The 13,124-nt window shown below is 42.5% G+C and overlaps 1 protein-coding gene and 1 long non-coding RNA gene across 2 annotated transcripts; both read left to right on the top strand.

Moving 5' to 3' along the window:
* Window positions 1-3,322: 3,322 nt before the first annotated feature.
* Window positions 3,323-4,026, top strand: LOC112939331 (uncharacterized). Its single transcript, XR_003242947.2, has 2 exons — window positions 3,323-3,449; window positions 3,568-4,026. It is a non-coding gene; the product is annotated as an uncharacterized lncRNA (long non-coding RNA).
* A 4,803-nt stretch (window positions 4,027-8,829) lies between these two features.
* LOC4326867 (uncharacterized) lies at window positions 8,830-11,887 on the top strand. Its single transcript, XM_015769921.3, has 2 exons — window positions 8,830-9,213; window positions 10,784-11,887. Exons 1-2 carry the CDS (start codon window positions 8,945-8,947, stop codon window positions 11,694-11,696), a joined length of 1,182 nt encoding a protein of 393 aa, XP_015625407.1. The 5' UTR covers window positions 8,830-8,944; the 3' UTR covers window positions 11,697-11,887.
* The last annotated feature ends 1,237 nt before the right edge of the window (window positions 11,888-13,124 follow it).

Genomic DNA, 13,124 nt, shown 5'->3' with positions numbered 1-13,124 from the left:
CGTCGGGGGAGCTGAGGTAGCCATCCAACTCTTCCGTCGAGACTGTCCCAAGAGGCTGGAGTATAACGCCAACCTCCCTGGATCTAGACTGGATCGGGGCCGATGCCGGAGCTCGCCTAGATCTCCGAGTGGGAGATGTTTTGGCTGTGAAGACGGCGGCCAAGTCATCAGGAAGTTTCATCAAGATTGAGGGATAGGACCCATCGTCTTGATCTGATCGTGGAAGAGTAGATTGGATCTCATCCGAGTGGTTTGAAGCCGACTCAGGAGAGATGATCTTGGAGTAGGCCTCGGCTGAGTTCGGAATACCGAACGGCACGGGGACCTGGTTTCTCCCCGACTGGTTTGAATCCGAGTAAAGAAGAGAGATCTTGCCGAAGTCGTTGGTGATGAAGTTGAGGCTGCCGAACCGGAACGCCTGCCCGAGGGAGAAGGCGAAGTCGTCGATGCCAGAAATGGAACCCATCGCACTTAGTCGGTGAGAACTTGACGCCGTCCCTACCTGGCGCGCCAACTGTCGAAACAAGATTTCGACAATAATAAAAGGGGGTGGCTATCAAGCTAAGAAAGTGGATGGGTTTGGAGACAAGAAATTTTATACAGGTTCAGGCCTTCTTATTCAAGAAGTAATACCCTACTCCTGTCCGGGGATGATTCCGCCGAGTGTGTTATTGATTGTATGATTGGGAGAAAAAAGAATCGTGCCCCAAGAGGCACACGGACCCTCCTTATATAAGGGAAGGGATCCGTAATACAAGGTACAGTCCATATCCTAACGGAATATGGGATTACAGATAAAATACAATCGTAACCGGCTAGAATCCCGGGTACTTTCTAGACACACAAGTTTAGAACCTAACCCGAGTCCTCATAAAGATATTTTATCTGTATTTGGTACCGTATATCCAGCTGGAATATAACCGCCATATAGATATGGGATAACCATAATCTCCACAATCCATCAATAAAGATTCGTAGGTAGAGCCTAGTACATGCTTCTTTAGTTTATTTAGAAATTATCATCTTAGCTACATTGGCAGCTCACCTCTAGCTTGTTGGTGGAAGTTTTCTCCTTTAGTTTTTACTCTTTACCTTGACTTTTATTTCTCTTCAATTTTCCCGAAACTTTACGTACATGCTTTTTTAGTTTATTTAGAAATTATCATCTTAGCTACATCGGCAGTTCACCTCTAGCTTATTGGTGGAAGTTTTCTCCATTAGTTTTTACATTTTCTTCACCTTCACTTTTGTTTCTCTTCAATTTTCCCTAAACTTTTCTGTTCAATTTGATTGATCGGAGAAGACATATATAGAAATAGATATAAAAATATGCAAATATTAGAGAATGATCTAATTTTAAATAATTAGAAGGGTGAGGTTTTGAACCTAGATCTTCTAGCCCACCACCTTGTGAAGCTAGCCGAAAAATCTCTATGCGTTTATCTGTAGAAATGGATATTGTATTTGGTTTGATTGAATGGGGCAGATAGTTTACTTGAAGGGGGAGGATGGTTCGGAAGACTCTAGAATCTGGATGACTTTTGTTTTTTTTACTTTTACAATTTTTTCCTTGATGATAATCTCATATTTATCTAACAAGTTATCCCTGCCACGTGGACTAATAGTTGGTCGGTAACCAGCCAGCTTGAGATGATTTGACTAGAAAATCGGCGAGCCATTTGGCACGCCCTTTTTAACCCATCCTTATACATACATCAATTTAGAAATTTCGAAAGATTTTTAGTAGGATTAGGTCAATTTCCTTACATTCTTAATTCAACATGTGGAGTTATTTAATTAAAAATTATCATATTTTCATCTATTTATGTTGGATTTATTAAAAAGAGTTTTTATGTAATTGTAACATCGTTTGAAATATACTTATTTTTAAAGCATAAATTATTGAGCCTCATCTTCCGCTAAATAAACCATGGTCCATTTATAAATAGGTTTTGCAAATGGACATTTTTAAATAACGACCGTAGTGTTTTTTTTACGTAAAAAAGATCATTAATAAAATAAAATTCTCCCTCCATTCCAAATATAACAGTTTTTATTCAAAATTTGTCTTATAATATAGCAAAATATAGCAATTGATTAACGACTATCTTATCTCAACCAATCATAATATCTCATTTAATTTGTCCACTTAATCACATAGTCTCTTAATGCCTATGCCTAACTTCAATCAATTTTATAGATCTTATAATGACACAACTTTTCTCACCAACTTAAAAAAATATTGTTCTATTTATTCCGCCCCCAAACAAATTTATTTCTAACGATTCTCCTACAAATTAGTAGTGGGGAGAAATACCACTATTGTCCTTATCAATTCCTTTTTTTTTCTAAATTCCAATTAAATGTGTATACCTTGGATTGATTGGCCAAAAAATGATGTTATTCTGCGGTAGAGGGAGTACGTAACAAACCTTTTAGAGCAAGTACTATAAAACATCCTAGCACAACCTGCAAGGAGCCACATTGAATTAATGGGTGAGGTGGAGGTGAATTTATGTGTAACTCAACTGGGTAAGTTTTTTATGGTAGAACCAGCCCACTCGGGTTTAGCTAATTATTCTTTCAGTGGTAGACGATGTACCCGTCAACAGAGATGCGTCCGTGGTGATATCGTCAATCTCAAGATATGCCGGCCTAGTCATTCGGAGGTGTTCATAGGACTAGGGTGTGCTTGTGTGCATTTATTGGGGTTCATAGAGATGAGTGCGTGCGTATTATGAGTGTGTACATGTACTGTGTTTTAAGAAAGTGTGCGCACCATTGGCGCACCATCTATATAGCCTGTATAAACTATATTTATACATTGAATATACATACTATTTATTGTTTTATACTATGTGGCAAGTTAAAGGCATGTTTTGGTTAGTGCCCAAATGAACCTTCCAAAAATTTTGTAATGTAAAAAAATTGATAAATTGACAATAATTTTAAGTTTTAGTACGATAGGCTAAATGTGTTGTTCAAAATTCTCTATGCATCGCTAATATTTGATAACAAAATGCATCCACATATTTATATTTTATCCCAAAATAGTATGCTTTAAAATGGTACCAATCTAAACAAGCCATGCGTAATTTTTTTTAGTACCATGCGTTATGAGACGATAAAACATGAATAGTACTTTATTTGTGACTTATGTTTTTATTTTTTAAGAAAAATAGACGGACAATTAAAGTTGGATGCGAAAAATCATAACTACACGAAGGATACTGATTTACTTATTGATACTCGTCAACTGTAGGAGTATAGTCTTATCCTCTGCCCAGTGACCAGTGCATCGAGTGGACAGGTGTGCTCCCCTCAGTCCTCCTGAATCCTGATGCATTTTTCACCGCTGTTCCTATTTCTCTTTTTTTTTTCTGTCATCACGGCCTCAGGCAGCCTGCATCGGAAAGCATACACAGGCGGACAGAGAGAACAGAGAAGACGTTGTCGTTCTTCTCCCTTTGTTTCTTTTCTCGCCACTGCCCACAGGCATGCGGGCAGATGTTGAGCTGCTCATTTCTCTCTCATATTCTCCACCTCATGACGTATCACCTCCTGCAGCGAAGCTCAGCGTGGGTGGTGGCCGACGGAAGTTCTGCTTGTGGTCCAGCGTCGATTTCCTCGGATTTTACGGCTCAACGGGTCAGCACCGTCTTACGATGAGTGACGGACGAATCCGGCAGAAGAAGGGGGAGAAAAGAGAGGAGATGGCGTTGTGCGCGGTGGTTGTCGGCCGACCAGATTTGTCGTGTGGCGTTGCCAACTGCAATCGCCCTTCTCTTCCCCATCCTAAAAGAAGCTTCTTTTAGGATCGAGGTGGCTCTCCTTGCCTGTTGATGGTTGACGATGGCGATTTGTGGGAGGGGAGATGGCGGCGGCTCGCGGGCAGGCAAGATTGACTTTTTTATTTTTATCCTTTTTTTCTTTACAATCCGCACCACATTTTCGGATTTTTCGCTATGCATTAATTCCAGATTTATCTTCAATTGGAACAAACACTCAAAGATTGCAATGTGGGAAGATTTTTTTACTGAATTTTTAATCAAATGGCTATGCGTAGTGACAAAACTATGGAATTAGGCAAGGGACGGGGCTAACTGCTCGTTGATTTTTTTTATTAGATTCTTTTTTTTTCCCTATAGGATTTTTTTCATCTGCTTCCTGGCTGTTCTAGATGACGAAGTTTTTAAAAAACCCCTCTTAAAACTTGCAATATACATTTAGGTCCACTGGACGTATTTTACACCGTTGATATACTATCGTGCGGCTGATGGAGAGGTGGGATACGTGGCGCCCTTCTCCATCCGAGAATTCGGCCGGTGCTCTAACCGTGGTGCCACGTGGCCCAATCAAGAGCTAGGGTTCTAACCCTGAAATCGGTATTAAAGATTTGATTAGCTAGAAATTAAGAAGAGATTCATATTCAATTATGGTATATGGTCTGTTATTGCATAGCAGCCCGTAAATACAAATTGCCTGTAATCGTAGAAGTTTCGATTTCTTTTTTTTCTTTTTTTCTTTTTTTTTTTTTGCAAGGAGGGAATTCGATTTCTGTACTGCCATCGCAGCATAAGTTCCGTGATCTGCAGCATAAAAGCCGCCCAAGACAGGAGACGGGGTGACGAAAGGGTGGCGAGATAAAGTCCGATCGGAACGATGGCACGCGAACGCGACGGCAATATTGTCCCTTGCTCGTTGTAACCTTCTGACAATATTCGAGCATATCTCCATGCATAATCCTAGCCGCTATCAACAGCTTAATCCTAGCCGTGTCGTGCTTGCCGGCCTGTGGTTGCCACGCGCTCGCTAGCTTTCGCTGTGCTTGAGCTGTTGACTGTTGTGCATATCCTCCCACCTGATCGGACCAGTAGAAAAAAACCGAAACCAGAGCCCTCATTAGTTTGGTTCAATTAAAAGACCGTATATACAATAGATTCGATCTTCTAATCAAACCAAACCGGTAAAGGGCTCAGAGTTTTTTTCGGTCGGACTGTCGGTTCGATCTATTTCTAATAACTATGCCTCTAACTTCTAACTTAAAATAGGGAGACAAATATTACTCACATGTAAAACCCACACGTTAGTGACACACGTCTTTCTGATTTAAGTTAAGTTAGGGTAGCCTGGTCGTCATCCTATCTCGATCTGCCTCACCTACGTACGTGACCTGATTGATTCGATGATTTGGCCGGGTTTGGTGGCCAATGGATGATATAGGCCATGCCGCCTTTCACATAATCGTACCAATCGGTAAAAGTGACGTTTGGTCGCTTTCGTTGCCACGCAAGCTGCTTGCTCGCCTCACTGGCTGGTGTGTATGTGTTCGTCGATCGTTCATGGCTGGGTCTTGTGTTACCCTGTTAATTTTTTATCAGCCTGTCATCGTTCATGTCTACCATATGTGTGTTTGGTGATGTCACGGGTGAGGCATATGCAACCAGTGGTGTCGTTTTCTTTTTGGCTAGAATAAGCAAGGAGCCAGAGTGGTTCAGCAATCCATGAGATCACAAAAAGGAAAAAAAAAAGAAATTGGCAATGCAACAATGGAAATGCTGCTCATCCTCTCTCTAGCTCGGATGAGTCGGATGGTTCTTGCTTGGGTTGGGTCAGGCCCTCAGCCTATGAGAAACTCAGATTACATATATGTTTCAGCCCATATTTAGAACTTTAAGTCATTTACTGTCCCTAAACTCTATCTTGAGTTCATTTGACATCCCTAAACCCCAATATCGGAAATCTTCACCGCTAAACTATACAAAACTGTGCAATTTAGGTTCCATAGCAATAGAGATATCTAGTTCCGCTGACGTGGCATCCTAGTCAATAAAAATAAATAAAAAAATATGAGCCCCACCTATCAGCCTCTTCTTTCTTCTCTTTTCTTCACATGCCTAGGAGGGAGAGGGGGGGAGAGAGAGGCGGCCGGCGAGCTGGGAGGGAGGGGAAGGCAGCGGTGGGAGAGGAGCCTCGACACCACCTCTGGGTCACGCTCACCGCGGGCCTCCTCGAATTTTCGACCAAAGCCCTTATGTAAGGTTCTGCTTTTTGTCAACTTTGTGGTGCTATAGAAACTACTCCCTCCGTTTCAAGTTATAAGACATTTTGACTTTGGTCAAAGTCAACCTACTTCAAGTTTGACTAAGTTTGTAGAAAAAAATAATAACATTTTCAACCCAAGACAAATTTATTATGAAAATATATTCAATTATTGATTTAATGAAACTAATTTGGATTTCCATATCAATATCATATAAATAGTGGATTTCCATATCAATATCATATAAACTGGATTAGGACTATTATCTGATAAGGGGCTTGAACCAGTATAATCTTTGTCTCCTTGTTTGCTAGAAGTCGTATCACGTAGATCCTCGTACCATCGTACCCCAATACCCTATTTATCCGGTCTACGGGTATCCCCCATCGACACTATCCTAAATTATGATTGATTCTAGGTTAATTTCTAGAATTCAAGACAAGACTAGGGATAATGCATCACAAAGTAGGAAAAGAAGCCTAGAGTCTAAACAATCAAGCAATCAATCACTTTTCAGGATGGTAGATGCCTTAGCTAAACTTATCTAGTAAGACGATTTAGCCGATACCGGCAAGAGCCCTAAAGCGAAAACTAGCCGATAGAGCTAAATCGAGATACTAAGACTAGATTAACTAAGACATATGATAGCAGATGGTCATGATAAAAGGACTAAGATATCTAAAGCGACATGATAGCCCTGATAGCACAAGCCATCGAGACGGTTACCTCTTGTCGAGAGAACTCGCCGAAAAGAAGAACAAAAAGGGTGGCGATGCGCCAAAGTTGTATTGGATTGTCTCTCCTTTTACATTGGCCTGGGGTTCATATTTATACCCTAAGTACAAAACCAGTCCATTATGGACACGACTCAAACCTTTCTAAAGATAAAATACAAACAAGACCATATACGATGGTCTCTTACCAAACCTCACAAAACCGACATAAATAACCTAATTAATAGATGTAATTTCCTTAAATGAGCTCTATCTCTAATTGGCAATGACGGTTAAACCCAATTTAGGCCCATGCCGAGCCCAAGTCATACCATATTGGCTGCATCGGCCGTTTGCCTTATCAGCTTGACCAACTTAGACTCCGTTTTGCAGCCAATACAGTGTCCAGCCGATGTGCAGTCCGACTCCAAATCCAACTCGATTCCACACCAAATCCGCTTTGATCTTGTTCTTTCTTCTCCGAATCTGATGCAAAATTCTGTTGTTAATAGTACTCCCTCCGGGCTGATAATATTAGTCGTTTTGGACAAGGGTAAAGTCAAACTTTAAAATCTTTGACTACAAATAATTTCTAAAATATTTATCTTAAAATATGAAAACCACATGTGTAGATTAGTCTTAAAAAGTACTTCAATAAAATCATAGATTTGTTGAAATTTCTATATGTTTTATAATAGATAATAGTTGTCAAAGTTACTTTTTGAAGGCCGTGCCCTTGTCCAAAATGACAAGTATTATCAACCCGGAGGGAGTAGTTGATATTGCGAATAGTAGTGGCATTTATCTAAAATGGCATATTTATAGTGGCATAGATCTAAAAGAGAGACGGCCACAGTACGCTCACCGCATCTAACCCTAGCTTCGGCGAGCCGCCACCATGGATTGCCTTGTGGCCTTCTCCCGCCACTGCCAGCAGTAGGATCCTCCTTGCGATGGGCGCGATGTTTGGGGCATACAAGATCTACTACCCCTCGACTATGGTGGCCCGGTGCTGCCGCCTCGTGCAGCTGACCAGCGCGGTCGCAACCTTCCTCAAGGCCATCGTGACATTCCTCAACGCAACAACCCTGGTGTCTTTCGAAATCTTCGACTCCATCTGCTTCGTCTCGGACGAGCTCCCCCGCAGTTGGCCAAGCTCGTCGCCTCTCCCGAGGTCCCCGCCACCGTCGTTGCGATATCCAAGGCCATCATTGTTGGGATAATCCGCTGAGTTGGATCTACCTTCGGGCCTAGCTCTGGCGGTGATGGGCGGTGATGCAGAGGAGACAAGCGATGGCGGCCCCTCCTCTCCTCTGCCACCTCGCCTTGCTCGGAGACCACCAACCGATGATGTCGTCTCCTTTGCCAACACTGTGAGCTCGAGGCGAGCCAGAGCCAGCGCATGGCTGCCTAGCTTCCTTCCCCTCGCAGGCCTATCTCCGCCTACTCCTCAAACCAGCTTCCCACTGCTCTTCTTCGTCAGATGTCGAGGAATACTATGACTTCACTAGGGTTGGCCCTCTCCGATGGCCTCATCAACAAGTTCTTCTCGAAATCCGGGCACAGCAGCGAAGCTCCACTAAGCTTCATGCTAGCAAGAGCATGTCCCTTCCCACGACCCTGTCGCCGATTTCATCTCCGCGACCGAAGTCCACTGCCTAGTCGTCACATGTGGCCGAACCAGCCTTCGTGCGTTCGTCGCTGCTCACCGCCAACCCCTTAGCCGCGGCGTTGGCCTCCCGCAACCGTCGTCGCGTTAGTCGAGTGCATCCTTATCATTTACATGCAGGACCTACTTCTATTTTTAATTCCTGTGATGACTAGGCCGCTACGTCAGCATACTTGGACCAAGTCAACTTGCCACGTGAACAAAACCACTTTTAGAAACACCGAAGGAGTCAATTTACACCGGTTTTTGAAGTTGGGGGAGGGGTTATATCCGATTTTACGGTTAAGGGGTGTGATTTGACCAAGGGCAAAGAGATGAGGGAGACCCCAAAAAAAAAAAGACTTACTATTCCTGAAAGAAACTACTACTACAAATTAACCGGCGGCGCGGCCCAACTGGCCCTTGCACCGGCCCACAGCGACCCAGACCCACTCGCCGTCGCCGCCGCCGCCTCCGCCTACTCCCTCCCGCGCCGCCGCCCTCCGGTTGTCTTCCTCGCGGTTGCGGCTTGGCGGCTACATGGGGAAGAAGCGCGGTGGCCATGGCCATGCCCCGGCGGCGCCGCCCAGGGCCGGGAACCAGGCCGTGTCGCTCCGCGAGGAGAGCTCCGGGAAGACGCGCGCCGACGCGGCCTCCCTGCTGAGGGTCCAGCACCTGCAGCGGCTGGCGGCGTGGGCGGGCGGGGAGGCCAGGGTGGGCCCCCTCGGCGCCCTGCTGGGGCGACGCCTCGCCGCCAACGCCGAGGCGGCCGGGATACCTCTGGCCGCCTCCACCTTCCTATGCCAGAGGTCAGGGTCACTGCTTACTTCTTACTACACCTCGGTCGGATGCTCGCGTCCTTCAGAATTTGCCTGTGTGTTGTGGGGCAAAGTACTCAATTCTTCTACTGATTTGTGGTTAATCGTCTCTCAAATTGTTGCATGATATTGAAGGAACAAAATCTGCCCCTTCCCTTGAATTTAACCATTGCAGATATTATTAGTATCATAATCCCCCTCATACCTCTAAGAAATTGCGGTAGTTTTATGCTAAGCAGCATTTTAGCCAGTTTAAGGACCTGCCCGGCTAGATACTATATCCTATATTCCTAATTTCCTATGCACCATAGAAGTATCAGGCAGCCTTTTGATGCTATCTAGTCGTGTTAGTGCAGCTATTCATATAATTTTGCACTTGCTTTTTTTTATTGGTGCAACATTTGTCTATCAGTGAGAATGACAGAGTGATATGTAGCTTTAATGAACTCGATCGATACATTTCATGAATCAGTTTTATGAGATACAGATAACCAAGTCTTGAAGTTCTTTATAGCAAATAATCGAAACCTATTTTACAGGTATATTGTAAAATCGAAACCTATTCATATGATTTATTTAGTTGGATCCATGCTTTGCATTGTGCATATCATTCTCAAACTTTCTCTTTGTGATTGATTACTCAAGTTCTAACCAAATTTGTGCAAATCTCCTATTCACAAAGCAACAGTTCATATTGGCTTGAACTGATTAAGTCACTAGGTAGTATTTTTTTTCAGTTATATTTATTCTGTTATCTGTCGGCAACCACTGTTGTTGCAATACTGTTTCACACGGCTTAAAAACTGCTAGTTCATGAGAGCATCATACCCTGTAACCTTGTCCACTAAGTTCAAACAAATGATTGTTTTTTTTTTTTTTTTTTTGAAAATCTTGTAGTTCGTTACATTTGAAGCTTACAACGACAGTATGCTGTCGAGATGGATGAGGAAAATCCCCAACCTAGTAAGCTAAAGTTGCATGCTACGGGTCTTACAAATTATTCACTATCGCCATTACAAGTTGCGAATACTCCTGCTGTCTTCCAAACAAGGATTTCCTCTTTGATTTCACACACTAATTGTTCTGTGCTTCGAAACTTCTGCTCGAACACACGCGCATTGCGCTCCTTCCACAGGAACCAGCAAATTAGTGCGAAGACAGTGTCAAAAATGTTCCTGTAGCCTGTCTGAAAATGCATTCTCGCCGTCATCCACCAGTCTGCCAGGCTCGAGTCGTTGATTGTAGGCGGTGAAACATACTATGTACTCCCTCAGTTCCACACTATAAGATGTTTTGGCCTCTCCATCCTTCATCTAGATTCACTAACATCCTTATGAATTTGGAATATATGAAGCGCATACATGGACCCATGTATGAATCTATTCAAAACCCAAAACATCTTATAATGTGAAACAGAGTGTACTTGGTAGTTCAGTTTCCTAGTTATGCTATTTTTTTTTCTACTGTGCGTACCCATTTGTCTGGATCATAAGCATTACTACTTTAGATTAGACCAATATCTCTATAGGACTTCTGAAGAAACATTCTCTAAACTTTGCAGGTGTGAAACAGTCTTACAGCCAGGCTTCAACTGCACCATCCGCATAAAGAACAACAAAAGAAAAGCAAAGCGACGCAAGAAGTTAAACACTTGCCAGAACAGCATTTCCTACCTGTGCCATTTCTGTGGAGACCAAAACCTAATAAGGGGCAGCGGAAAGAATATTATGAAGGGCTTGTTATCATTAAGAAAGCCAGTTGGCATGGATGTTACCAGCATTAAGTTGAAAGGGGACATAAATAACAAGAGATTAGTAACTATAAAAGAGGGCTTGGAATATTCTCAAGGAGCAGTCTCACAACTAGAGTCAACATCTGGGTTGAAACAACGAAATCTTGTAAAGAACGAGTATGAGGAGAGCCCAGTACCCAATTTTCTTGACGAATCTATGGAGAAGGAGGTAGCGTCTTCATCGGTGGAACTGAATCAGTCAGCATCAGCTACTGATGAGGAAAATGTCTCACAGAAAATAGTAGTAACAATCACAAATGAAAAAAGTACGCATGAAACTGAGCCTGTTTCTGCTAACAAAATTGCAATATGCCAACCCGATGTTCCTTCGAAAGCAGAATTTTCAGTTGGATCAAGTTTTGTTACTCCTCGAAAGAACAAAGTGGTGGATGTGACGGACCATAAGGATTCTGCAGAACTGCTCAAGACAAGAAGCATTCAGAACAAGAAAGCGGAGATGCCAAGTTCAGTTACTGGCAAGGCCCCTACAATGCCTACCAAGTCAGCTCCAAACGATAGTATGAAAAATAAACCTGTAGCAATTGGTTCTGCTCAGATGTCTGGTAGTTCAAGGAAGCGGGCAAGAAAGGGGTGGACTACGCTAAAACAGATTGCTGAAAAGGAAGAGCTTGAGAGAAAAGAGAAGATGGGTAACTTTGTAATTCCATTCTTTATGCAATAAGAGATCTTACTACTCACGCCAAATGTAAAGTTTATAGTTGGTGTATTTGTTGAGAATTGCATACAAAAATTGTGATCATATTTTGAGTTGCTAAAATTTGAACCATCACGCAGTGTAAACGAAACATGAACTGCCCAGAGGTTAAGTGGGGGAAAAATATCTTAACGAATGTATTCGGGTATTATGGCCGAGTTTAGTTGTAAACTTTTTTTTCAAACTTCCAACTTTTTCATCACATCAAAACTTTCCTACACACACAAACTTCTAACTTTTCCGTCACATCGTTTCAATTTCAACCAAACTTCTAATGTTAGCGTAAACTAAACACACCCTATATAGCAAATAATAAGACACACCGAGCCTTTACCATTGCAAACTTATTAGCAAGGGGCGTGTTTAGTTCGGTGCCAAAATTTTTTTGACGTATACAGACACATTTGAATTATTAAACGTAGACTAATAACAAAACAAAAAACAAATTACAGATTTCGACTGTAAACCGCGAGACGAATCTTTTAAGGCTAATTAATCCATCATTAGCAAATGTGGTTACTGTAGCACTTATGGCTAATCATGGCGCAATTAAGTTTAAAAGATTCGTCTCGCAATTTCAATGCAAACTGTACAATTGATTTTTTTTCGTCTATATTTAATGCTCCATGCATGTATCCAAACATTTGATGTGACAGAAAAGTTTTAAGTTTAAAGAAAAAAAATAGAAATCTAGACACAGCCAAGGTTGAAATCCCATAAAGCCAAATTAGTCATCAGGCCCTTGCACATGTTGGGCGGGCATGTGCCGATCGAGCCAGCAGCCGTGCCGTGTGGGGTGGCGTGGAAGTCGTGGAGTTGACGAGAAGATGCGGTTGGCGTCGCCGAGGTCGCAGCCGATCGATGGCGTCATGGCGGCGACGATACGCGGTTCGGGCTACCGGGTTGCCCCCAATCCCACGTGATGACGTCTATTGCGGTGTTTAGTTCCACGGCATTGTGTGTGTGTGTGGCGGGGTGGGGGGCGGCGGTGCAGAGAGATTTGATTTTTTTAAACCAATTTTAGTGTTTTTTTTCTTCTGATGAAGGTTAAGTGTTTTTTTTACGTAAAACGATGTGGTATTAACGTATGATTGATTGAGTTTTAATTATTACAAACTTAAAAAATAGATTAATATAAGAAACACACAATTTTAGCAGTTTGAAAAGCGTGCCACGAAAATCTTAATCTTCAACCAACTCTTGTTGGAGAAAAGAACGGGACCTAAGTACTAGCCATATGCTTTTAGGTGCCAATGGCTTTGTTTGTTTGATGTGTATGCAGGGATGCTCTAAACTGGGATCATCTCCTACTAAAATTTGATGTTTTTTTTTTCCTTCTAGCTGATATGAGAGTTGATTTCAAATATAGAGCTGTTAAATTTGTTTCACTAGCTG

The sequence above is a fragment of the Oryza sativa genome, chromosome 1, assembly GCF_034140825.1.
Source record: "Oryza sativa Japonica Group chromosome 1, ASM3414082v1".
NCBI classification, from domain to species: Eukaryota; Viridiplantae; Streptophyta; class Magnoliopsida; order Poales; family Poaceae; genus Oryza; species Oryza sativa.
This window is presented reverse-complemented; position numbering and strand designations above follow the sequence as displayed.

Excerpts from the sequence above, each read along its gene's own strand:
- LOC4326867 (XM_015769921.3), top strand. The coding sequence starts at position 8,945 with ATGGGGAAGAAGCGCGGTGGCCATGGCCATGCCCCGGCGGCGCCGCCC. Across the intron at positions 9,214-10,783 it reads TCCACCTTCCTATGCCAGAG|GTGTGAAACAGTCTTACAGC; the intron begins GTCAGGGTCACT and ends TAAACTTTGCAG.